Source organism: Protomyctophum bolini (genome assembly GCF_963924005.1).
Source record: "Protomyctophum bolini genome assembly, chromosome: 7".
NCBI lineage: Eukaryota > Metazoa > Chordata > Actinopteri > Myctophiformes > Myctophidae > Protomyctophum > Protomyctophum bolini.
In genome coordinates, this window is record NC_137868.1 from 41,542,905 (window position 1) to 41,570,858 (window position 27,954).

At 43.8% G+C, this 27,954-nt stretch overlaps 1 protein-coding gene across 2 annotated transcripts; it reads left to right on the forward strand.

The window, feature by feature from the left end:
* The first annotated feature begins 590 nt into the window (after positions 1–590).
* plekha8 (pleckstrin homology domain containing, family A (phosphoinositide binding specific) member 8) lies at positions 591–26,789 on the forward strand. 2 transcript variants are annotated; one of them, XR_013964356.1, is made up of 14 exons: positions 591–751; positions 1,471–1,587; positions 2,867–3,022; positions 3,416–3,537; positions 5,564–5,722; positions 7,631–7,671; positions 9,179–9,342; positions 10,985–11,390; positions 14,640–14,725; positions 18,714–18,772; positions 20,062–20,263; positions 21,061–21,122; positions 21,829–22,326; positions 22,360–26,789. XR_013964356.1 is itself a non-coding variant. In XM_080767912.1 (13 exons), exons 1-13 carry the CDS (start codon positions 712–714, stop codon positions 22,024–22,026), a joined length of 1,812 nt encoding a protein of 603 aa, XP_080624038.1. In that variant the 5' UTR covers positions 591–711; the 3' UTR covers positions 22,027–26,789. The 2 variants fall into 2 exon arrangements, 1 of the variants encoding a protein (XP_080624038.1); XM_080767912.1 differs by having other exon boundaries at positions 21,829–26,789.
* The last annotated feature ends 1,165 nt before the right edge of the window (positions 26,790–27,954 follow it).

Genomic DNA, 27,954 nt, shown 5'->3' on the forward strand with positions numbered 1-27,954 from the left:
ACTTGGACTGCACAACCCATCGGATTCCTGCTGAGAACTATGGCCTCAGATTTGGATATGCTGATCCTCATCCAGAGTCATCCTCATCCCAGCCGCCATACACTCGACTACCGAACTGCAAAATACTTAGTGAATTGAATTGAATTGAATTGTCAGGGAGTGATCCCCAATCAATACAATATTTGTGTTGTTAAAATGTTATAAAAAATATTTCAAAATTACTTAATTTCTATTTATTTTGTAATATTAAATCTACAAGCTCACAGCGCATCGTAGTCTCAATACAAGCAGACATTTTTATTGAACTGTACATACCTTTCCTGTGCTTTTTTTCTGCAAACTGTTAAAGTATTCAATCAAATCAATCAGCCTATAATAGTCGCTTAATTCTTTCGGGCTTGTTTTCGTAAATCTGGCAACACCGCCCATGACATGACAAGTGGGAGGATCGTGTGATCCTCTCGTGATGGAGGTCGATTCACCAACGACTTTTACGCACTTTTACCTTCGTAGAATCGTGGGCGAGATGTAAAGACGGCAACGTTCCACCGTAAATACACAGGCTTTTTTACTTGGATATACCAGACCGATGGAGTGAGTGTGTGTGCGGCTGTGCGCCTCTGATCAGCTGTCCATCTGATCTGCTTTATGAGAGAAAACAACACACACAACAAGTAATGAACCACGGCAGCGCATAAACTCATATACACCATGGAGGGGATTCTCTATAAGTGGACTAATTACATAAGTGGTACGTTTTTATTTTTTGCTATGGTGTGTGTGTGTGTAGATCATCATTGTGTTGAGTTTGTAATCACAGCAGCATATAAGCTAGGCTATCTATAGCTAACGGTGGCTGGTGAGATAAGCGTTACTTCAAATATAAGAGCTTATAAATGATTAAAAGTCTCCGTCTCTGCATTCCGTGCTGTCATGTATAAAGTTGTTAAATGCTAGTTGTTCACAGTCAAACGTTATTATAACCTTTGTGAATCATACTTCATATAGCATTAGCTGTTTTGTACCACCACCTGTCAGCCATAGCCAAGGAGATAATCCAAAGTTACTTAATTGGGTTGTTGTTAACCCTAACGCAGTAATGCTTACTGTACATCTTTATATATATCATCAATACATGTTTGTTTGGTGCTCTGAAGCAAACCAAGTGTTCTGGTGTGTGGGCTGTCTGTCGTGTCTGCCTGTGTGGGGGGAGGGGGTGTCACAAATACTGTGTCATGTGAATGTGTGTATTAATGGAGTTTATAAATGCAGTATACTACTTTGTGTGGGTGGGTGGGTGGGTGGGGGGTAATAGATTTTAATTTAATGGACCGTTCTAATGGATGGATGTTTGTTTGTTGTCATGTAATGTGAAGCACGTGGGGTTTGTGTATGGAATGTGACACCAACGTGCTATAGAAACAGATATATAATATATATATATAAACCCCATCCATGACTGTCTCTCAGGTTGGCAGCCTCGCTGGTTCGTCCTGGACGGAGGCACCCTGTCCTACTATGACTCCCAGGAGGACGCGTGGAAAGGATGCAAGGGCAGCATTAAGATTTCAGTCTGTGAAATTCAAGGTTGGTCAGAGACTCAGAGTTCCTTGGGCAGGTTGTTTATAGCTCGTCGTCACTGTATTTTATATGAAAAACTGGGCTGGCCTTCTCTCGCCACTCGTAGAGAACAACATTTATTTATTTATAAGGCCCTTGTGTTGTGTGGCAAGCTTCTGTTGTATTTATCTTGGCTTTTTAATTCGAAAAAAACACAGGACGTGCTCACACAGTCAGACATACATTACACGTAAGACTGCTTTCATCTTCTACGCCCCAGACAAATAGAAGAAAATCTGAACCTGGACTAACTGGTCTCTTTTAAGGCACTACTGGAGGATGCAACACATAGCAACTGCACCTATTTGTGTATTAGCATGAGTGTAGCATTATGATGATTTTTTTCAATATTTCTCACTATATTCACCTTATGTAAAATTGTGTTTTGTTGTTGTTGTACGTTGTGATCATATTGTACTCGGGCATCCTTGCAAAAGAGAGCATGCTTTCAATGGTCTTCCCTGATTAAATAAAATGAAATAAAATATGTTACCCAATTAAGACCTGAGGCCTATTTAACTCTTTCAACAATTTTCAAAAATTCCTGGTCTTAATTCCTGGTCTTAATTGGGTTAAAACTAAGTCTTCCTCTCGTAAAAAAAATAAGTCTAAAACATCATGCATGTTCAATAGTCAAGTATACTGCATGGTAACCATTACGTGCCAGTTGCCAATACAATACTGCTGCTTTACAGCAGTTTGAGCAAAATTATGTTTAAAATGCTACAGTGTATAACAATTAGGGGGTTCCTTCTTCTTATTGTCTATACCAGGGATTTTCAACTGATTATGAATCAGGGACAATCAACCTGGGGACCACTGTTGTGTTGCCCTTAACAGCCATTATGTATTATTATTTTGGTTACATGGGCACATTTCCTAATAAAGGTGACTCAACTCAACCAGTCAATCCCGTACAGTGTGTGGGGCGTAAACTTTCCCGTACACCTGTGGAAGTTCTTGACATCCAACTTTCCAGTAAATGACAACATTGACGTGTCAGTTACAGTCACCTATTTGTGCAAATAAAGGCCCTTTGGTTGGATGTGCATGTTTTTGTACTTTTTTCGTGTAACATTGACGTGTCATCATACATCACCAGGTCATTTAGTGCACTCTGTTTCGCAACTTTGCATGTTCAGGGTCAGGGACCACATACAATACCTTCACCGACCACCAGTGGTCCACGGACCACCTGTTGAAAACCTCTGGTCTATACCTCTCCTGTTGTCTGTCCTTTCTATAGTTAATTCATCGGACTTCACGCGAGTGGACTTGACCATCCCAGGGGAGCAGTACTTCTACCTGCGAGCTATCAATGCGGCAGAGAGGCAAAAATGGCTGGTGGCTCTGGGAACAGCCAAGGCCTGCCTCACTGACAACCGCACAAAGAGGGAGAAAGGTAACACGATAGCTTTGGATACCGATCACATAACAATGACGGTTTCGGCTTTTTACACAGCTGATTACATTTTAGCACTTCATAGTAAAATCACACCCGTGTGAACTGAGTGGTGCAACCCCCCCCCCCCCACCTCTCTCTCTCTGCAGTTCACATAGGTGAACACGGACATGTCTGTTCCTTGCAGTGGTTGCACCACTCAAAAACAAAATAAAACATTTCTGGCTTTGTCTTAATTCACGTCGTAACACTGTTGAGCTCATGTTGCATTGTGTGCGGTTTTATTCATCTCTTTGATAACTATGAATCACTTCCTGATGTAAAAAGGCTTATTTATTTGCTAATGCTTTGTTTGTTTGTAACTCATTCCTCCTGTTCTTTGCCCCCCCCCAGAGATCCAGGAGAACACTGACGCACTGAAAACCAAGATGTCTGAACTGAGATTGTACTGTGACCTTCTCCTCCAACAAGTAAACAGGATCAAGGACAGCGATGAGCTGGAGGAGTCCGCAGAGGTGAGGCGCAGCAGTCGCGCAGGGTTTGACCTTTTGAAATCAGCGTCAAATCATTTCATTGACACGGTCAGCTGCAGTACAGGGGCAGGGTTCACCGGTTTAAACTGCAAACAGTGACTCGTCAAATTGTTAAAAAGTGCTGTCGCGTGACAGATGGCTTTTTATTCTTCCAGTCAGTCAAACCAGCAAACCGTTTTAGTGTCGTCGATGCATTTTTAAAAACCAGTTGACTTTCAGGTCAGACCTGCTTGACGTCAGCAGGTTTACTTGCACGCTGCAGTGACTGGCATCCTGTCGCTGTCTACTGTCTATTTATACCCGACACAAGGCCAGAGATATCTAGGATGAATGTTTTGTGTTGGTTAGTAGTAGTAGGGCTGTCAACTGACTTATTATATGTGTGTGTATTATCATAATGCTGTTTGTGTTTATAACTGGTCAATGCGGTCATTGTCAAGATGTCATGTTTAACTGACTTTGGACAGGTTGACGCCCATGAAATATTGCAGAGGAAACCCATTATTTGACCTTCTCACGCCTTCTACTTGAATGTTGTCAAACATGAAATAATGATACCGCACCACTGGCACCAGTTAATCCTGCCAGTGTTCCAGCACCACGAACCAAAGCAGTGCGCACTGCTTTGGTCGAATTGACTAGCCTGGGTTTCAGCCTGAATCGCTGCGTTCCGTGATTCTGAACTGTCACTGCGCTACTCAGTCTGGACAGAGGCTGCTTGACTCGCATTTTCATAACGTCAACTGTTACTGTACGTAGTCACGTTGTTGCTGATATACGTCATCAGCCAGCGCCACTCTGTCCAGGCTTCTCACTGTTGCCAAAAATAGCGCCGTTCAAGACTTGAGAGTAAAAAACCTACGGTAAAAAGTAAACGATTCAGTAGTACACTGTCAGATTCAGTAGTACAAAAAAAAATGGCGGCTGTGTGGTGTGGGGTGAGTTTAGTGAATGATAAGGGGACGTTGCAGGACAACAGCAGTAGCTGTGTGGGGTGAGTTTAGTGAACGATAAGGGGACATTGCAGGACAACAGCAGTAGCTGTGTGGGGTGAGTTTAGTGAATGATAAGGGGACGTCGCAGGACAACAGCAGTAGCTGTGTGGGGTGAGTTTAGTGAATGGTAAGGGGACGTTGCAGGACAACAGCAGTAGCTGTGTGGGGTGAGTTTAGTGAATGATAAGGGGACGTTGCAGGACAACAGCAGTGGCTGTGTGGGGTGAGTTTAGTGAATGATAAGGGGACGTTGCAGGACAACAGCAGTAGCTGTGTGGGGTGAGTTTAGTGAATGATAAGGGGACGTTGCAGGACAACAGCAGTAGCTGTGTGGGGTGAGTTTAGTGAATGATAAGGGGATGTTGCAGGACAACAGCAGTATCTGTGTGGGGTGAGTTTAGTGAATGATAAGGGGACGTTGCAGGACAACAGCAGTGGCTGTGTGGGGTGAGTTTAGTGAATGATAAGGGGACGTTGCAGGACAACAGCAGTGGCTGCGCAGTGCGCATTGGTACGTCAAACTGGTGTTTTTTCTCAACCCGCACCACAGACCAATCTGAAGCCACGGTTCCATGTCAACCTTCATATGTCCCGCCTACCTGTGGAGAATAAACTGTCCAGACTGAGTTGCGAAGTGACATTTTCAGATCCGCAGAACGCAGCAAATCAGGCTGGAGCCCAGGCTACGAATTGACATTATAAAACATTAGCAATGCCCACCAATTTTTATCCCACGATTTGGAAACAAATTTACCTCATGCTTCCTTCAATGCATGAGGAGTCCACTCCAAGCCGCTTCTTTTCACCTGACCGGGGGGAAGTTTCCCTGGTTGGACGTAGCACGTGGAAGGAACATGTTATTCCAACCAGTACTTCCTTTCCCGTCCATCAGGCAAAAAACAGTAGAAAAACTGCTTTTTCAAGATAACAGTCAGGATTTAGAAGACATTTGCAAAATCGTTCCCAGGTCAAAATGTGTTAATATTCATATAGGTCATACATTTTTCTTTCAGGCGGATGTGGACAGTGGAAACATGGTGAAATCCACGTGCACCACGTTCCTGAGGACCCTGGAGGAGTGCATGCAGATCGCCAACCGCACTTTCAACACTTCGACCATAAAGCAGAGCCCCCCCGGCTCGCCTCCCGTGGCAGCAATCAAGCCACAGAAAGTATGTTCCTTTTTATTTACCTCCTCTCTCTCTGTGGATGCACTGCAGTAGTGCTGACCAAAAAAATCCACTGCTCTGCTGGGTCTTTTTATATTTTAATCGTATATTATCCCTGTGTGTCACTTAATGGTGTCCTTGAACAGTGTGGAAAAATCCAGTATTGAGATATTACAGATATTCCTCTTTTCAGTGAAAGGGGAAATAACTGGCCAAGATGACCTTGCCCTTAATGCCTTATCCATTTATTTCCTACTAAGCATAATGTTCCCTACAAGTGCTACTATAGTGTGAAAGGTGAATGGAGCGAGATAAGAGAAGATTTGAATATAATTGTTTGGTCCATAGCTATTGTGATGTTATCTTTTGGCTCATGTGATCATGTTGTTAATGCAGGACACAGAAGTCATATGATATGCCCCAGCTGTGATCAGTTGACAGCCTGCGGATCGAATCCGCGTTGCTAATCAGCCATGCAGCAATCACAGCCCATTCTCACAACAAGGCATCCCATTTAAATATAAAATACTGATCTACTCCCAGCCTTACTCGTCTCATCTGCGGAAGAGAAAAGCCTGGTCGCGACCTAAAAGGCAGTGAGTGTCTAGCCGGACAGCGGGGCTTCCAGCGTTTGAACTTCCCCCGGAATTCTTTTCCGCTTCCGCCAAATTCCAGCACTTCCGTTTAGACACAAACCCAGCGTGGACTCTCAACCCGGAGTGGTGTAAAGAGAGAGAGTGGCAACAATGGACGACCCAAAATACATCAGAGAGTCCCATCACTCACGTAGACATGAATCGGTTCCCTGAAGTCCTCTGGTGGGCCATTTGAACTCTATGGAAGGGATAATTAATGGTGAGAAGGTCTTTGTCGAGAAGTAATCCCAGATAGACGTGACGCCAAGGGCTTTATTTCTCAATGTTAATCATACCGCTCATTACACAACTACTTAATAAAAATGCATTGACAAAAAAAAAGTAATTGCTTATGTTAAAGAAAACAGTCTATTATTATATGATTATGCAAGGTGTGTGACGTGCCCGTTGATTGATTCAGGTGCGCACTCTCCTTCCACAGCAATGCCTTAACTTCATAGCATTACCATATGTATACAGTAGCACACCGACATGTGTGTGTATATACACTATGCAGTTACATCACTATATCTTAAAAAGAAATGGAAACTTTACTAATATTTTGGTGCGAACGGCTAAATGTTACCAACTTACCTGTCTTGTTGACATATTTTGAGCCACGGTTAACTTGGTTAACGAGCTCAGTGGCCTTGTGGTTAGAGACGAGTGTCCGTCCTGAGACTGGGGAGGTCGGGGTTCAATCCCAGGCGGAGTCAAACCAATACAAACAAATGGTACCCAGTGTCAGTGCCTCCCTGCTTGGGACTCCGCATCAACGGTTGGACCAGGGATAATAAGACCATGTGACAAGCCTAGCTATCATCATGACCAGGGGGTGTACTTGTACATCAAGCTGCCTCGCGCTATGGGAACAGGAGACAGACTGCAGCTGCAACTATGGGGCACATGGCTCAGGGGCTACTTAGCTTGATTAACGAGCACTCTGTAGTTCTTTATTGCTTTAAAGGTCTTGCACCAAGAATGGTCTCTTCTATGATCATATACTCTATTGCGCTGGTGGTGTTTACTGCTAGTATTTCCATGTGTTGCAGTACATGGTGAACCGTGTTCCTGTTCCTGACCGAACTAAACTGTAAATCAAGGAGGCACGTACGACTCCCGACACGTTTCGGCGTGTAGCCTTCGTAAAGCGTTGTAAGTTTTACAACGCTTGATGAAGGCTACACGCCGAAACATTACTGAACTAAACTGTAACCACTCAATCTGGTCGTTCCTACACTAATATCGTTGACGTCTTGCTTGTTCTCCTCCACAGATCAAGCCTGTCAATCATTTGAAGCAGAACATTGGAGAAAAGTAGGTTGCTTCATGGTCTATATAATGCTACTCTGTTGTTGCACCCTGCTGCCTCAGGCAGGCTCACACATTTCTGATGGCAACAACAATATGGACCAGTGTTCCTCGCCTCACCCCCAACACACTGACAAAGGGAGTCGGATATCTACCCGAATGTTTCATGATTTAAGGAATTAACCATTTCGTCATTATAGGAGAAAATTGCCAAAAGTGATTTGAAAATGGCTCATCTACGACTATACGAGCTCACTACCCATCACAATGCGACGCTTTGTGAGCTGATTGGATATTATTTGGTATTTGTCACAAGACTTTTATATACGTATTTGTCACACAGTGTATATACGGCGTAAGTGGTTAAAGTGGAACTGTCTTTGCTCATGGACCAGACAATGCTTCAGTGCACGTTAATATTTAGGCAGCTGTGCCAGCTCATGTAACAGGCTTAATGGAACGTGGTCTATTCTGAATAATGACAACTGACGCTAATGCATGTTCTGTGAATGTAGATACATAGCCATTTAGAGTTAACCACTTAATTACGGCTGTACTCGAATCGTTTTCTTTTCTTTTTTCTTTTTTTTGTCTATACTCTATACCAGGTCTCTTCGCCCACAAATAGCCCATCCACAAGCTCAAAACGAGACATGTTTTGAGCTTGTGCATCGGCTATTGCTGGCGAATGTCGTCCCCCCCCCCCCCCCCCCCCCCGGGCTAGGCATACTTGGGTTCTAGTAGTTCATATAATGTAGCAAACGTATAGCATTGCTTAGGCTACGTTCTCGGGGCAGTGAGTGTGCTCCACTGCTAGGAGCTGCACCCAAAAAAAAAGTCACACCACACTCACAGCTGTCTAGAACTGTGGTTTCCAACCAGTGGGCTCGGGGACCACCGGTGGTCCCTGAAGGGATTCCAGGTGGTCCCCAGTGAAATAATCGAGAGTTGCTAACTAAATGGACCCTTTAACTCTCGAGAGCATAAGATGAAACCAATTGCACCCGTATGGTTTCATTTTACTCTCTCAAGAGTTCAATTTATTTTTAAACGTCGAACTAAATATTCAATGTTTTGGTTCTGACTAGGGATGTCGGTAACGTTTAATTTGCCAGCCGGGTAGCCGATGGTATTATCCGGTTAATTAACGGTTGTTGATTTTTTTTCTTATTTCTTTTTAATAGGCTACCCCAAATGTAATATGCATGTATAGGCTACATAATTATGCTCCTTTTTAAAAGACCAACAAAAAAGCAACATTTAACAATATAAATAAATTGTTGTAGGCTTAATCATCAATAAACAACGCATCGCATCTGCATGCATGCATCTGCGCGTCTACAGTAGTATTTATGCTAATTAACCGTAAAACTGATAAGCACACTCAGATATTTCTTAACGGTCGGCTAGCCGGTTACCCGTCGACATCCCTATAGTTTTGACCATGATAAATCTCTATCACATGGTGGTCCGTGGCTCAAATGCCCAATTTGACTTCAACTTTTATTTTCAGACGGAGAGAATCGGGCGAGACCTCGGGGGGATCCTCGTCCTCCACAGCGCCCGACAGCCAGAGCCTGGACTCCTCCTCTGGCGTCGAGGCTCCAGACGTACCGGACGGACCAACCAACACTGCAGCAACACCCCCACAGAAACACCAGCTGTCTCCAACGACAGGTCAGCCTTCAGCTTCCATTTCTGCTGCTTGAGGCTGTTTGAACCGGACTGGAGAGACCATTACTGCATTCCACAAAGGGAAAATTACACTTTACTTCAGGGAACAACCCGGACACAAATGAGACCTGACGCGCACGTGTGCGTGCGTGCGCGCGTGTGTGTGTGTGTGTGTGTACACAGCGTTTGAAATGATGTGGATAGATTAATGTATTTTGGAGGGTGGACAATGATGGATGCCCAGTTGCATTATTGCATTACCCTCGGCATTCATTTAATCAAGCGAACGTGAATGCAGGGCAACAAAATAGGCAGCCGTGGGGGAGAAAGGCACACATTTCCCTGCCCAATCCGTTGAGTTTCAACTCATTTTAAAACACCGGAATTACGCTCAAATGCAACGTAACAACGTACAGTAACGTATACAACATATTAGGGCTTAAGTAAGTAGTCGACACGATGATAATCCAATTCACTTTGCATCCGTATACAGCACAGTAGAAAAACAATGTCTGTGGGGTTTTTTTAGGGGGATTCCAAAAAGTGCTGAGTCGCTGTGTAACGTACAGTACTGTGCCATAAACAGGAAGCCAGCACAATGCTGCTTTGTGGCCTGAGGAAGATTTGAATCCCTGGCCATGTCATAATGGAGAGCTTCTAGATATAGAAGCTCAGGGGCATATTCCCCTGTGTGTGTGTGTGTGTGTGTGTGGGTGAGAGAAAATGACGTAACTGTCTAGCAGATATAGTTCTTGTTGTGTGGGAACGAAGGGACTATAGCCACCTAGAAATAGCAGACTGTTCTTTCTACGTATGTATCACCCTGCTAAGCGCACATTAGCATTTCATCGCTCTCTCAAACGCTCACAGCCCACTAGTAACTTGCTGTACTTAAACATGTACAGGTCGCACAGGGAAGTATTTAGAGTAGACCATAATTACACCCCGTCTGTCTTGTTTTGCGATAACGTTATAATTGCATTTGAATAATTGGCCATAGATGTCGTGCCAGGCATTTTTTGCATAGTGAACGAACCAGATGAATCTGCCTGGGGAGATTGGTCTGGCACTCCTCAGTTAGAATTACATTTCGCTCACCCCATTCTTGTGGGTGACCAGTCGGAGCCCACTATTCAAAGCCTTTTATTTTGCTGTGATTTTGGACTCCGTTTGTAACCTTGGAAATAAATCTTCCACAGCAAAGTTCCAGACTAATATTATCTACGCAGTGTGAGGCTGATGATAAACATGTAGCCAAAATGATATAGCCAGATAGTTAATGGTGTTTTAATAATATGTATCTGGTTCAAACCAGAAACATTGAAACAACGCAATTGTACAGTAGTGTGTTGTTTGGAACGCTCCATGACGGGTGTCAATATGGCGCCACTGTAAACAAATGTCTTTGTTTACAGTGAGAGAGTCTATGGGAGTTTTTAACTGTCTCTCAATAATGCTGGTTCTAACCTACTGTAGGACGACATGAAAACGAAATAATGTAAGCACTATTTCAGTATTTCCCTCTCTGTGTGTCCGTGTGTGTGTGTCTCCCCCCCCCGTGTGTGTGTGTGTGTGTGTGTCCGTGTCCGTGTGTGTGTCCGTGTGTGTGTGTGTGTCCGTGTCCGTGTGTGTGTGTACCATCCAGACCCCAGTACCCTCGGTGTCTCCAGCTCCATCCCAGAGGAGGTAGCTGAACCCGCTCCTCCCCACGTCGCCCAGAACAGCCCTGGGACCGAACGCACAGACCAAGCAGCGGGCGAGGAAGAGGAGATCTGTGCCGGTGATGTTGTCATCACCAGCATAGTTCTCCGGAAGGAAGATCAGATGCGCACGGCAGACCAAAGCCAGGAGGAGGACGAATGCCACAAAGAGCCAGGGAGCCCGCCGCCGCCCGCCTCTCAGGAAGACGGCGGCGTCCCTGCCGGTGATTCCAGAGACGAGGAGGAGGTCCAACGAGGAGGAGGTGAAGAAGAGCTTCCTTCCCAGGATGCAGTGCAGCAGGAGGAGGAGGAGGAGCATGTGGAGACCTTCTTCAGCACGATGAGCCACAGGTACGGCAGCACGCCTCAGGAGAGTCACATCCTTTAGGACACGTTTTTTTTTACTGGGGTGCTTTAGAAACAAAATGGCGCCGGCTGGGACATTTCAACTGTAGACGGTTATAATAATAAGGCCCCTTGGCAGACTTGGACACGTTTTTTTTTTTTCTCGAAAAAAAAACCCCCCGTCTGAAGTCTGATAAATGTACAGGGAACCTTTTTTAACCACTTGAACCCTAGCATCCCCTATTATAGGGGAGATGGGAAAAATGATCTAAAAGCTCACAACGCATCAATATAAGAGATTTCCTTTTGTGGAGGGGACAAAAAGAGTGGCCCCCGGTCACCTAGGTATTAGTATTCTATGAGTATGGAGGGTATGCGCATGCATAAAATGAGTGGCAACGTGAGTTTAACGTCGTTAATTGCAATCGGATAGGACTTTTCTGTTTGGATGTATATGGGCTGTCAAGGCCAGGAAGTAGTCTTTTGCCACACGGTAGGCATTCCCGCATAACGTCCGGGTATGATAATGATGATGATGTCACTCGCATACCCTCTATTTAGGGTTTAAGTGGTTAATACTAATCAGAATCAATTGCGTTCGTACTAGGGGTTGACCAATAGTTATGATTGATTTTTTTTATTTTTCAGGGCCACTACCAAACTTTCAATTGCCGATCTGTTGCACCATTATTTAATTGCAGTAGATGTTAAATGTTTCAATATGGATTTGAAATAAACATAATTATGTTTTTTTTTATGTAATAACTTCTCTCAAACATACTGTACGCAGCATTTGAATTAAATGGAATTTAATACATGGAGTAGACGCTAAACTAGACACGTAAATCTAGACCCACAAATCCACAAATGTATCTCATAAAAGGGAAAAAAAATGACAGCTTTTATAGGCCAGTGTTTTGCCATTAATAATATGGAACAGGATGAATATCAATGCGGTGTCCACCCCTGGTTTGTAACAGATCTCATGTGAATTTAGCTCCATAGGGAACCTCTCCCTTCGCTATGCATCCCCGGGATGAGGTCTCACTCATCCGGCTACCCGCACAGGGCGACACCGGCAAATATTTGCCGCGGTGCACAATTCTTACCCCCCCCCCCTCCGCACATCGTATCCAAAAAGTAAAGGTCGGGAGAACCAACCTGATGTTTAATTTTCTAGCGGGGCAAGAAAACCAAACTGCAGGGTTGTAATAAAGCGTTTAAATCTGTTTTATTTCGTCAGCTAGTTCCATGTTTTTAAGACCTTCCGGAAGTCTTCCATTTGGTTTTCCGGCAGACTTACTCTGAAGCAGGAAAATAGAACGTGGAACTAGCTGACGAAATAAACAGATTTAAAGATTTTCCTGCTTCAGAGTAAGCCTGCCGGAAAACCAAATGGAAGACTTTCATTCGGAAGGTCTTAAACATGGAACTGGCTGACTAAATAAGCTTGTTTCAACCCGTAGATTTCCTTTCCTCACCTGGAAGCTACATAGCAGAGGGAGAGCTTCCATATTATCCCAAAGTGGGGTCCGGCGACCCCCAGGGGTCCTTGAGGGAGTTCCAGGGGGTCCCCAGCTAAATGATAGTTATGAACCAAATGGACCATTATGGGTCTGTAACTCAGAGAGTGTAAGAGAGTTAAATTAACTTTGATTCCCAGAGATAGAAATGCCATTAAATAGGGGACGGTATAGCCTAATTCAGGTCAAACCTGGGGGGGTCCTTGAAATGAAAATGGTTGAAAATCACTGCCATAGCCGTAAAAGATCTTCTCTTATGGGGGTCCCTGGCATTATGTTTTCAAATGGGGGTCCGTGGGCTAATTGGTGTCAATTTGGGGGTCCTTGACATGAAAAGGTTTGGGAACCCCTGCTGTAGTCTGGCCTAAAGGTGCAGTGCATATGAAGGTCATATGAGGTCAGTCGTCACCACCAGTGTTTGTCAGAAAGTAGCCACTTTGCACAAGGCTGAATGACTATATAAATGAACAACTATAAATTATTATTTATATAATAACAATCTGAGGATTTGAAGATGTTACGATGAGTGTTTTTTATATTAGTTTGTTTTCTCTTGATCACATTACGTTACAGAGATGCCCTCTTCTGACATTTTGGGTTTGTAAAAGTTTCTTTGTTATACCCTTTTTGCTCTTTCTTTGAACTATTTATTCATTTATCTTGAATGTTCTGTTATGGACAAGAAAAAGCTAATTGACTAATTAGTAGTACTAATTAGGCTTTAGTAGTTTTTATAAACCAGTATTAAAAGTGCAAGGTAAAGAAAAACGTTATACTTTTATTAAGTTTTAGTGAACTTATATCCTACTCTCCTGTCCAGTGTTATTATAACTCCTAACAAGCGCAGCTATGAAATAAGATCATATTTGTGAGTCAGTGGGACAGGATTGTGTGTGTCCTGGTCTGTGTATCCCCGCTGTCCAGCTCTAAGACCGTGTCATTCCAAACCCTACAAGGCTTGTGCAAGGACGCGCTGTGATTGGCCAGTAGCCGCTTTTGAGTGGCAGTCGGGGCAAGCAAATTCAAATTCAAATTCAAAGGGCTTTATTGGCATGAGAAAACATACGTTTACATTGCCAAAGCAGAAAGAACAATACAACAATACAGCAATACAATCAAGACAAAAATTATGTACATTTGAAGGTCAGAATCTTCAATAGATCAAATTCTATGTACCAAGGTCACTCAATGCAGGTATAGTGCAGGAATATACACAAGCAAGCACTCTCGCGTCACCCCCAGAACATTGATTAACCATTATCTGCCTATCGGGTCGCAAACTCGGACCGGCGCCGAGTCGGTCCGAGTTTCGCAACGTTCGGCACGCAACTCGCTCGCTCGGACGGTGGGCCTCATGGGGGCCTCATCGCTTGAAATGACCCGCGTTCAAAAAATATGCTTTTATCTGCCCCCAAAACACTGTTGTAGGGGGAGAGGTACTTCCGCGTTGGCCACAGAAGCGGGGGCGTGATTATAAGCACAAGCCGTGTGGGATTTAGAATGTCGCCACCAGTATAGTAGCCTAATAATCTCAGGTACTGACGGGCAAGTCGACTGCATCACTTTGTGTGTGAATCGTCTGTATGGCTTGGTTTTGTACGTGTAACCTGTTATTTTAATTCATTTGGTTTGATCAAATAAAAGAAAAGATGAACTGGTTGGACCATTCTCTAATCCATGACATTGTTGCGATGTGTTACATTTCTTTATTCTTTTGTTATTTTCTTCATAGATTTAGTGATATAAGACTCATCGAGGACAATGGTATCCCAACACAAGAGTTTTTGGACTCATGCTATGCAATAGTACCAGTATTAGGTAGGCTACAAGTCACTTTCAGTCTCTCTTGTCTTTGTCCGCCCGCCCGCCCTCTCTCTCTCTCATTCTGCATACAGTCGCTGTCAGTCAGAAACCTTGTATCTCCATTTTTCATCTTTCTTTTTCATGAATTCCCAAATTTATGCTACTTCGCACCGTCAAAAATACCCAATGTACAAACTCAACACCGCCTTGTAGAGTATATTTATTTCTATTTGAGAAAACCGTTTTGTTTCTCATGTACCCCTAACCCACGCCAGGTTGAAAGTGTGTCTGTGGGTTTTGTATAACTACTTCTTAACCAATGAGGTTTTATTATTATTATTATTAGGGAGAGCTTGCGACTAAAACAACTACTGAAACAAACACTTCTTTCTTTTTCCGTTTCCTGAGGCGTTAAGGCTTGTGGACATACAGTGCAAGGTTTCCGGCTAACAGCAACGATTTATTATGATCTGTGCATCCGGTCATTTTTCCATCCACTAATACTCGTGGTTCTCATCTGCATCTCACGGTGTACATAGCCGAGGGGCGGGGCCCAAAAGCTCAAGGAATAGTGTTTAACCTGTGATGTAATGGCGTACTTTTTTATTTGTGTTTTTTTCTATTAATTTTGGTCATTATGGTCCACAGAATGAGAGGCCTGCTCTGCCGGAGACATAAAAAAAAAAGTAAAAAGTAATGGCCATTTTTTGTATACCACACCATAGACAACCAATATAAGGCAACATTTTTTTCAGCCAACCAAATGTACTGACCTCATCACATTTGTGATGACGGCTATGGCCGTTTTTAGGCCAAGGAGTGTTTTCCGTGCAAAACTAATGCTTGGAATGAATTCAGAATAATGAAAATCCCCTAGTTTGACATGTCACAATTGTCACATGCTACTTAAAGCATAATGAAATTTGGATAATGTTTCATTATATACGTTGTCTATGGTATGGTGTATACAAAAATGGCCATAACTTATTTTCTCAATGTTTCCGGCAGAGGGGGCGTCTCAGTCTGTGGACCTTTTAATGACCAAATGAATAGGAAAAAAACACAAATAAAAAGTACGGCATTTGGGTGACTGGCTCCCCGGCTATAATGCAGTGAACACTTTGGTGGAACGGAGGACTATAGGTCTGCACAGTGGCTGACCCACAGAGGTCTGACCCCAGAGGACTGCAGACGAGAACCACAGCTTTCTAAGCTGTAACTAACGAGACTAATGAAGGAGCCGTCATCCTTGCAACTGTGTATGGCTGCTACTAGCATGCTGGCATGTTCAATGTAGGGCCGTCACCATTACAATTTCAAAGTTAACGATTAATTGTCACACAAATCGTTGCGATTTAACGATTTAATTGTGGGTTTTTTTTTGCATTGAACATTGGAACGTTAAAATGTGTATTTCTGTTTGCCTTTTAGGCTTCGTAATCACAAATTGCACAGGGCAGATAACTTAAAATTTACAAAGAAATCAGTGACACAATCATTTTTTTATATATTTTTCATTCCACAAGCTTACAACACTATCAACCATTTCTGTTTTTGAAAAATGTGGACGCGATTGACGATCACGCAACAGTAATTGTGATTTAAGTCAAATAATTGCAATTAGGCGATTTATGTAATGGTTGTGACGGGCCTATAGTTCTATGCTTCATGCCGTGGCCACAGTCTGTCTCGTCCTCCTTATTTAACGTCTTCCATTCCTGCACGGCCATCCATCTGCATGTGTCCACTGTACTGACTCCCCTCTGCATCGAAATGATGCCCTTTTCTCTCACATCTGCATGTGTCCACTGTACTGACTCCCCTCTGCATCGAAATGATGCCCTTTTCTCTTACATCTGCATGTGTCCACTGTACTGATCCCCTCTGCATCGAAATGATGCCCTTTTCTCTCACATCTGCATGTGTCCCACTGACTCCCCTCTGCATCGAAATGATGCCCTTTTCTCTCACATCTGCATGTGTCCCACTGACTCCCCTCTGCATCGAAATGATGCCCTTTTCTCTCACATCTGCATGTGTCCCACTGACTCCCCTCTGCATCGAAATGATGCCCTTTTCTCTTACATCTGCATGTGTCCCACTGACTCCCCTCTGCATCGAAATGATGCCCTTTTCTCTTACATCTGCATGTGTCCCACTGACTCCCCTCTGCATCGAAATGATGCCCTTTTCTCTTACATCTGCATGTGTCCCACTGACTCCCCTCTGCATCGAAATGATGCCCTTTTCTCTCACATCTGCATGTGTCCCACTGACTCCCCTCTGCATCGAAATGATGCCCTTTTCTCTTACATCTGCATGTGTCCCACTGACTCCCCTCTGCATCGAAATGATGCCCTTTTCTCTTACATCTGCATGTGTCCCACTGACTCCCCTCTGCATCGAAATGATGCCCTTTTCTCTTACATCTGCATGTGTCCCACTGACTCCCCTCTGCATCGAAATGATGCCCTTTTCTCTTACATCTGCATGTGTCCACTGTACTGACTCCCCTCTGCATCGAAATGATGCCCTTTTCTCTTACATCTGCATGTGTCCACTGTACTGATCCCCTCTGCATCGAAATGATGCCCTTTTCTCTCACATCTGCATGTGTCCCACTGACTCCCCTCTGCATCGAAATGATGCCCTTTTCTCTTACATCTGCATGTGTCCACTGTACTGATCCCCTCTGCATCAAAATTACGCCCTCTTCTCTCACATCTGCATGTGTCCACTGTACTGATCCCCTCTGCATCGAAATGATGCCCTTTTCTCTTACATCTGCATGTGTCCGCTGTACTGACTCCCCTCTGCATCGAAATGATGCCCTTTTCTCTCACATCTGCATGTTTCCACTGACTCCCCTCTGCATCGAAATGATGCCCTTTTCTCTCACATCTGCATGTGTCCACTGTACTGACTCCCCTCTGCATCGAAATTACGCCCTTTTCTCTCACATCTGCATGTTTCCACTGACTCCCCTCTGCATCGAAATTACGCCCTTTTCTCTCACATCTGCATGTTTCCACTGACTCCCCTCTGCATCGAAATTATGCCCTTTTCTCTCACATCTGCATGTGTCCACTGTACTGACTCCCCTCTGCATCGAAATGACACCCTTTTCCCTCACCGTGTTCATCCGTCTGTGTGTGTGTGTGTGTGGGGGGGGGGGTCGTCGATCACTTGTTGACCTTGTGATATGCGTCATGTAATTAGGCTTCATTGCCTTGGGGCCCTGTGATTTCCCCCTGGGAATGTACACATGGACAGTATTGAGGCCACACACAACATAACTGTAAATTGATCAAAACTCGCTAAAGAGTTGTGTATATATTATTATATTTATTATTACTGAATTGATAATTATTTTGCGGGAAGGGAAGAATATAAGGAAGAAATATATTTCGTGGAAGCTTCCAAAGTGTCGAGCTGCATTATTCACGTCTTAACTCGTTTATCGGAAATATCAGTGTCTTTGCTGCATTTCTTTCCACTGTTTTTCCCCTACCACATACCCATTTTTAAATCTACACCTATTCACCCATTTTAATGGGGGTTTTTTTCTTTTCAGACAGCCAGCAATGTGTAGAACTCTCCCAATTTTCTTTTCTCTGACACAGGGGCCACAATCTGCAATTAAAAGATTTTCCTAGAAGCTTTGTCATTGATCGATTTGCCTGTCTGCTTCTTGATTGGTTAGTCATTGCGACCAGGTCTTTTTTCTACCAATGACAAAGCTTCTAGGAACATCTTTGAATGCAGATTGCGGCCCCTAGATGTGTCACAGAGACTAATTTTTTTTGGGAGCGTTCTACCTATTGCTGGCTGTCTGAATACCAAAAAACAAAACAAAAAAGGTAATATAGTAGTATATTATTATTGCTTATAGCAGCTTTAAGTTTCCTTGTGGGGGAAACTACAAAGGTAGTTGAAAATAGGACAAATGGGAGATGAGCATTCATAAACCACAGACCAATGACCAAGGACTCTCTCTCTTCAGACAAGCTGGGCTCCACTGTGTTTGCGCCAGTTAAAATGGATTTTGTTGGAAACATCAAGGTAAGTGTGTCTGAAATAAGTTGCATTTCTTAAATAAAAATAAATCACTGTTAAACCATTAGGAGTCCGATTCTACAAATGCCTTCTAAATCAGCAGTTTTAGATTTTCTTTTTTTGTAGATTTTCCAAAGATTTTCAAGAATAGCAAATGTACACATAAGCTCGAGCGAGCTTTTCATATCTGCTATTTTTTGAACGGCCAACGCAAAAAAAAATCTAAAATGACACAGGACGCTTTCCCAGTTTTAATGGATTCTGTGCTGTGAAACCATCCTCACCAGGAAGCATTTCTAGCAGTTCTTTACATCTCCACTGGGGGGCGATGGTTTTGTCTTCTACAAAGGCCCTCATTTTAAACTGATATGAATGTTTACCAAGTGTTGGCTAATGATTGATTGATTCATTTATTTATTTCCGTTGTTTACCCAAGTGTTGGCTAATGATTGATTGATTCATTCCTGCACACAAAGTGCCCAAAACCCTCGTGGGTTTTATAAGACACCATTTTTACATTTGCGTTTACGGCACGTTTACATTGTATTCACAAAACATTGCATTACAGCCCAGAGTTATCCACACACAGTACTGTCTTCTCTCCCAAGCTTGACAAATTAATGTAGTTGTCTATGTCTGTCTACAATTGTAATGTAGTAAAGCCCAATTAAAGGGCGTGTAAGGAGATTTCTTTGAGTTAAAGAAAAGAGCTACGTATATTCGGATAGTAATCATTGCTATAGTGTTTGTTCAGAAACAGGATTTTGTCTTTTCAGTGCACAGTGAGCAGAGAAGAATGCATTTTCAGGTTAATTTAACATTTTGCCTGTTTCATCACTTCCAATTTCACTTGTTTTAATATCCTGAATGCGTTCTCTCTCCTGACTGGATGGAGAGATTGGTATCCCAACCTGAAAATGTGATGTTTAGCTGTAGAGCTATTCAACACTTAATTTAAACAACTAACCTTGTACGCATTTATAACCGGGAAAGCTCAATCATTGCTAAAAAGCATTATTTGGTTATTCAATTATCGCAATTTCTTTTGCCATTTTTTTGCCATAACCCTAACCCGGAACAAAATATATTTATATGGGGGTCCGTGAACAAATACATTACATAGTTTGGGGGGGGTTTGTTGACATGAAAAAGTTTTGAGCACCACTGATGATGATTTGATTTAGAAGACATTTGTCGAATCAACCTCAGGTCTTCATGTTGTAAATTAAGTGTGTGTGTGTGTGTGTGTGTGTGTGCCCCTACATGACGACTGTGTCACGCTCACGCGGCTGTAGAAGATCCACCAGAAGCTGGTGTCCTCCTCGGAGAACTTCCCCACGCTTCAGTCCATGGTGCTGCACGAGGTGCGGAGCAACGTGGCCCGGGTGCGGAACTCTGCCACCGAGGCCCTGCTGTGGCTCCGGAGAGGCCTCAAGTTCCTCAAGGAGTTCCTGTCGGAGGTGCACATGGGACAGAGAGACATCCAGGGTGCTCTCAGTGAGTACATTTGGTCAGAATGTTACTAAGAGGATAGCCCAGCATCTCATTTGACAAATACAGTGCAGTTACACAATAGACAATACAAACATGTACAGATACAGTTAGCTTGCTCATCTCTCCCTCCCACCCACCCCCCCCCCCCAACTCTTTTTAGACAAAGAAATTGTGATTACAGACTTGAATAAAGGTCAGAAATCATTCAAATCAACAGTAGTACAGGCAGTGTTGGTAGCATGAACAGGTTGTTTTGAGGCGTGAATACAAGGAAGGAATACATTCTTTTGGGGAGCGAGTATAAACTATGTGTCTAGAGCTTTTTATGTGATGTATTCCCATGCTTTTTTTTGTTCTTGCTTAATGTAAGTCGCTCTGTATTAAGAGCGTCTGCTAAATGCCTAAATTGTAGAGTCATGGACGCATTCATCCACACTCGCATGCAAGCATATTCTCTACATTGTCGTCATTGTCGAGGCAGAAACTCCTTCGTTTTTCATCATAAATGAATGCGTCCCGATTCTACAAGCTCACAATATGTTGTGAGATTGTATAATCTCACGAAACGTTGTGAGATCTCCCGCTTATTGTGTCTAATTTGAGAAATTAAGAATAATGTTGAAACTTTTCGCCTATAATTACGTGCCCCGAAAACGGGGACTCCCGCCCCAGGCCAAGTGGTTTAAGTGTCAAACCTGCACTCCTATAAACCAAAAATGTTTCATCACACAGGACTGAGAGTGCAGATTCTATTCTCTTTTAATCACATTAACCTCACACACCTTGTTCTTTCTGCCCAGATAACGCTTATGGAAAGACCCTTCGACAGTACCATGGATGGGTGGTGCGAGGCGTGTTTGCCGTACGTATTCTTCAACCTGCTCCACTTCTTTTATAACGCGCTCCATGTTTGTTATGGTGTGCTCAAAGGCCCAGTGTTGTTTTTTTGTTTTATTCTCTTGAAATGTTTTCATTTAGTTTTAGTCACATTTTAGTCACCTGGAATGTTTTAGAGTTTAGTCTAGTTTTAGTCGACTAAATATCATAGGATTTCTGTTGACTAAATCTACAGGTGATTTAGTCGACTAAAATGTATTTTGGCAGGCCTTAATGCCGTCGTAATGGCTGATTTGTTGTGAGCTTGTAGATCGGCTATTTTCTGCATGCAACCTAGTGTAAAATGACTTCTACTGGATTTCTTGTCCACTAGTCCCTTCCTAACATTTTTGTCTGGTTTTTATTTGTTGACAAAATCGACAGTATATTTAGTCATAGTCTTAGTCACCATAGCTTAGTTTTCATTTAGTTTTCGTCCGTGGAAAAAAGTTAGTCGACGAACATTTTTTGTCATAGTTTTAGTCGACGAAAACAACATTGCAAAGGCCTTGCATTCTAGAACAGGTGTTGTCTTTACAGTATGTACAGTACTGTATGGTATATATTTACGTCCCCTCAAACGGTAAACCTGAAACGGGAGTGTAGTGAAAGTGAAACGTTTATGAAGAGCATGAAAGTGTGGTCGTAGACGGAGGTTAACGGCTCCATCGTGTCCTCTCTCTCTCTGACAGCTGGCCCTGAGAGCCGCCCCGACCTACGAGGGCTTTGCCGCCGCCCTGGTGTCCACGCCGGGCGACCAGCTGAAGGAGGGCTTCGTCAGCGGCATGCACCGAGACCTGGGGCTGTACCTGCCCGCCATGCACAACCAGCTGGCCATCCTGGACGCCCTGTACGAGGAGTACAACCTGGAGAACGACGAGGTGGTGTGAGGAACCCCCCCCCGGCTGCCGCGCGCGAGAGCAAAACTCTGGAGGAGAGTGGAGCGGAGCCGAGCCCCACTTCCAGGTGCAAGGATCCTGAACCCTTGACGAGGAGAGGCGTAGCGGTGACTCGACGTCACTGAGGGACAGGGACGGTAGTAGAGCTGGGTGTGAGCGCTCGCTGCAAAAAAAAGCACCCCGGGTTACCGAGTAGTCTTAAGCGGACGTTCAATGTGAGATGTTTTCTAGTGCTTCACCAACTGCGCTGGCGGTAGAAAGGGCTGTAGTTAATGAACGACGTGTTCATTAGTAGCCCTCTGGGGGGGGGGGGGGGGGGAAGAGGATGAGACGAGCATTAACGATGATAGGCAGAGCCTGGTTATGGTTTGATTAAGACCTGCTTCAGAGGATGTAACTTAAAGGAATTCGTTGGCGAGCTTGTAATCAAGGATGCTGCCCTCTAAAGCCCAAATCCCACCAACGATTCACCATGCAACTCGTTTGCAACGTGCAACTACTTGCAACCATTATCCCCAATGGCAGTTGCATTGGTGTGCTTGACCTTAAAACTGTTTTGTTTGCAAGGAGTTGCAACTGGTGTGGTTTAGGCTTAACGCAGACTCCAACCACCACTATGGGTTGTTGTTCCATTTGTCTTATTTATCTGGCCTTTATGTACTGTGAGTAGGGATCCTTGATTATATTCTCAGATTGAGTGTGTTGTACAAGGCAGCAAGGCAGATGTTTTTGTACAGTACTTTTAAGCGAGGCAATTGAAAGTGCTTTACACAAAACATCGATAGCGTTAAGGTGCAAAAGGACCTCAAAAACCTCAGTAAAAAAAATAATTGGCAAATGGAAAATTGAGAAAAATGTGAGATTTTGAATGGACGTGCTCCGGCCCCAGCAAAGTCATCGAAACACCAAATGACCGTCGTTAGAATCCTTCCAGTCGCGTACGAGAGTACCTGTACGGTCTATGACCAGGTGCGTTGAAGATGTTCTGGCAGTTTGTGCTGGCCCAAAAACGGGGTGCGCACGCTTTTCCGACACACCGAAGATCCGAAGCGGGGGGGGACATGCGATGCGATGCGAAAAAGCGATGGTCCGACATGCGCTGCTCCCGTGCTTGCGGTTATAGGGTTAGGTTAGGATTGAGGTTTCGGATCAATAGTATGTCGGAACTAAAGCCTGCACCCCCCCAAAAACACTGTTGTTTTGTTTTCCTTTCATTTGTCACCCAAAAAGACCATTGGAATTCATCATCAGTCCTGATAGTTCTGCCTCTCCATATCCCTTCAACTCTTTTCACAGTACTTATTCGGGCTGCACGATATGGACAAAATGTCATATCTCTGTATTTATGCCAAATATTATATTTTCAGTGTTGCAACATTGAAAACCATTCAAAAAAACGTATTCAAAGTTGGTGAGTTCGCTAACGCACTGGACCTGAGGCCACACACACACACACACAAACAGGAGTGGTGGTTTATTGGGCTAAAACAGACGGATGTTGCTGGCTTTAGAAGGACGATATTATCGTCGATATATACCGATGATATTATCGACAATCTATATCGCGATATACCGTATAGCCTTTTTTGGCGATACTGATATTGCGCATGTTCATACCTCGATAACGATATTATATTGTGCAGCCTTAGTATAGTTATGTCATGTCACAAGCCAGGGGTCTTCAACCTGTTTCCAGGCCTCGGACCCCTGGCCTGTAGTGTGTGTCTCTTGTCGACCTTTATTGAAGACCCTCGTCATAAGGATAGATTTGCCATGGGACCAAAAGGGAGCTTCCATGAGAATGTTGTTGACTGATCTGCCTATGCCATACATTACACAGGAAGATCATGTACACCTGTCGACTGTCGTAGCAGCATATTTATTTAGAGTGTGTGTGTGTGTGTGTGTGTGTGTGTGTGTGTGTGTGTGTGTGTGTGTGTGTGTGTGTGTGTGTGTGTGTGTGTGAGAGAGACATGCCTATTTATTAACTCTTGTGAAATGGTCAATGTCCTCAATGTTTGCGTCCATAGAGCATGGTTATATAAAATGCATGACTAAAGGCCTATTCATAGTCTGGATTTTCGGTGGTGAGCTGACCACCGCGACCACCGCGAAATAACGTTGAGCGGTGGTGAGTTAAAAACAGAGAGAAGGGCTGGAGCGGTGGTTTGCTCTTCACCGCGGCTCGTGGCGTCATGTTGTAGTTCGGTGGTCACCTAACCCACCGGAAATCCAGACTATGTATGAGCCTTGAGACGTCAGGTGCCCTCAATGACAATTAAACACACCAAGGCCTTTAACTTACAGTAAACCAGTTTAGACCTATACGTGTGGCAAATGGCCAACATAGCTGATCTACAAGCTCGGTTCGACACGTTTTGTTTTTCACTCGGCTATTTTGAAAATGTCCCCCAAATAGGGACGCTATAGTAGGGTTACTGTGTTTAACGGCCAGAGGGCTGATTAATCATGTCATAGGGCAGTGGTTCCCAAACTTTTTCATGTCAGGGACCCCCAAATTGACACTAATTAGCTCGCGGACCGCCAATTGGAAAAGATATGAAGATTTTGTTACGGCTGTAGCAGTTATTCTCAACCCTTTCAAGGACCCCCCAGTTTGACATGCATTAGTCTACGGACCACCGTGGAAGGGCATTCCTATCTCTGGGACCCCCAATTGACATTGTAAAATCAATGTTAATTTAACTCTGAGAGTGTACAAATCGGGTCCATTTTGTACACTCTTGAGTTACAGACGCTTAAGGGTCCATTTGGTACCAAACTATCATTTAGCTGGGGACCCCCTGGAACTCCCTCAAGGATCCCTGGGGGTCCTTGAGGGTCCTTGAGACCCCCCCCCCCACTTTGGGAACCACTGTCATAAGGCATTGTTCACGTCAGAAGGCGTTGCTTCAGTCTCATCTCTCTTCTCTTGCTCTGCACAGCAAACCGTTTTTGTAAGTAAACGAAGGATGGATGGATGGTCGTTATAACCTTTGACCTATGACCTACGCTTTGCCTCAATGTCGCCTTTAGTTTTTTCCACTCGTTTTCCAATCTTTTTTTTTCTACATGTATACGCATTACCAGCCTACTGCTTTATTATGTTAACGATGTCAATTCAATAATAACAAAGGTTTTGCTTTGTCCAAATGTAAAGTGTAGTTTATACTTTGGGCCGCATTGATGACGCTCGCTGAGAATGTACATAATATGATTCAAAATGTATTTTCGGTGAGCGACGCCGTCGTGCTGCAAAGTCTAATCTAGATGCCAATTAGACTATAGATACAGTGTTATATATGTGTGTAGGCGTACTGTATATATGCACTCTTCTTGCCACAGAATCACACTGAGCCATTCGAACAAAGCCGGAGCATTCCGTCGTGGTCGTTTGAACACATGCCAACGTGTACAGTACTAGAAACGGTGTTCTCTCTCCACGGGTCCTTGAGTTTTTACGGGAACGACTGAACTCATTATTATTATTCCATGTGCAACGAACGGCGTAGTGGTTCTCAACCTTTTTCTGGACCAGGGGCTCCACTTCAAAATCCTGAAAGCATTCACGGCGGCACTGCCAATCGTGCAATTGTTTTTTTTTCAATTCAATTCAATTTTATTATAGTGTCAACTCACAACAAGTTGTCTCAAGACACTTTACAACCAACAAAGATCCACCCAGAGCAAAGCAATATTGCGACAATGGTAACGAAAAACTCCCCTTTTAGGAAGAAACGTCAGGCAGAACCCGACTCTAGGTGTTCTGCTTTAAACATATACAAAAAAAAGCAGTCTTGCCAGTTATTTTGAGGGCCCACTTGCAATTGACCATATGCAGACCGTGGCAGGGTGGAAACTATACATCCAGACAGAAAAGTCCTATCTGATTGTATTAAAGTTAAACGACGTCAAACTCGCCAACATTGCAGCTGTATACGAAAAGCTTGAATTGGTCTCTTTATCCGCCAAGTGTTTGTTTCATGATAGAAGTCCACCATAGACATGTTAGGAGCTATACCTTCTGTCGAGACATTCCTCGCAGCAGGTGAAGTGTCGGGAGTTTGGAAGTGCTCGTTGGATATCACTCGACAGCCCGGGCCGGCGCACCACCTGTTCTGAATTTGCACATAACGCAGGAGGCAGCAGGAGGTTTGCTTTAATGAAAACGAGTGCCTCCAAACTCCATTGGGGAAGATGGCCGCGGTCTGTATATAGTCGATATCCTCGCGTTGCCCACCACAGTGGGCCCCCCGGACCACAGGTTGAGAATCACTGCAATAATGGATCGTTGCCACACGCCACGTGTGCTCTCCTGCATGTTATGTGTTGTTACTTCCCAATGTTAAAGGTGGTGATAAGTGACATTATTTTGTTTTAAAAACTAAGTGTTAATTAGCTACAGAATAACTATATTCTGATATGAATCGAATCATTCATTCCCGATAAGACGGAAAATAAATGTTCATGTCAGGGTACCAATTCATCCAATCATGTCAGGGTACCAATTCATCCAATCGTGAGACAGGACGATCAACGGGTGAAATTGGATGTAATGAAATAAAACGAGCAGACACAATTGGAACTGGAACACCGAATTAATGCCGATGATAAATGATCTTTGTGGATTGGATACACTTGGTTTTTCAACATGTATTTACGTTTACTAAAGAGCTGCAGAGCTGTTTGCAAACACTGTATAGCACTGAGTCATTATTATTATTACAGTTAAATAGAGCTGTCGCCTTTTTAAACATTTTTCTTTCCCTTCAGCCCTGACAATATACTGTATGGTATACCATTGTATCTTAATGTTTGTTTTTCTATATCAATTATGTACATAAGATGCCATTTGATTTTTATGCAATAAACCTAATGAAATGAACTTTGAAGTGTGCCCAATCCTTTCTATTGGGAGTGGTTTTCAACCAGTGGTCCTTGAGGGGGTTCCAGGTGGTCCCCAGCTAAATGATGGAGAGTTGGTAACCAAATGGACCCCTAGAGATATTTAACTCTTGAGAGCATAAAAAGGACCTGTATGGGTCCATTTGGTTTCATTTTATGCTCTCAAGAGTTAATTTATTGTTAAACATCAAATTGATCAACTTTTGCCTGTCATCTCTCCTAATGGTACTAACATCAATACAGCATGGAATGGAATTCTAGACAAAATCTTCTTCACCAACAAAAAAAATTAAGTTTGGGTCTGAGAGGCTAAATCTCATCTAATCTAATTTGTTTGTTTTAAAATGTAATCTTTTGAAATACATATATATGTTTAAATGTAGGAAAAGAAAATGGGATTTTTATTCGAGTCGTGACCCATAAAGAAAATGCTTTTTTTTTACCCACAAATTGGTCCCGGCCCACTGTTTCGGAACAAATGGCCGATGCCAGCCAGGGTTAATGTGGTTATAAAGACAACCATATACCTATTTCAACAGCTTTTAATTTTGTACCACCAAGTATTTTGATGTTCAGCCGCTCTGCGGCCTCACCTGTCAATGAGGGCCCGTGATTAACGAGCGAGCTGGTGTATTCTAAGTGTGCGTCTGTCGGTTTTGCCTGAATGACATTGGCATTGAGTTTAAATGAGGCCTGTATCCCGGTGGCCGCGTGTCCCCTAGCCAGTCCCACAGCACCCTGCATGCCGGCCATTCCTCCCTATAGGTCAGGGATTTTCGCCGGGCCCGGAGCCAACAGCTGCCCCCCCCCCCCCCCCCCCCCCCCCCCCCCTCCTGCCCCAGAGGGCCTCCCTCGGTCAGTGCAGTCCATGATATGATGCCATGCTGTGTCCCATAACCCGTCTGCATTGCACTGAACTATGACCCCCTGTTTTCACTTAAAAACCCTAATAATGGCCTGGGCCGGCTTAGCGGTCCAGGCACCTTGGCTCATGGTAATCCAGCATGACGGTGT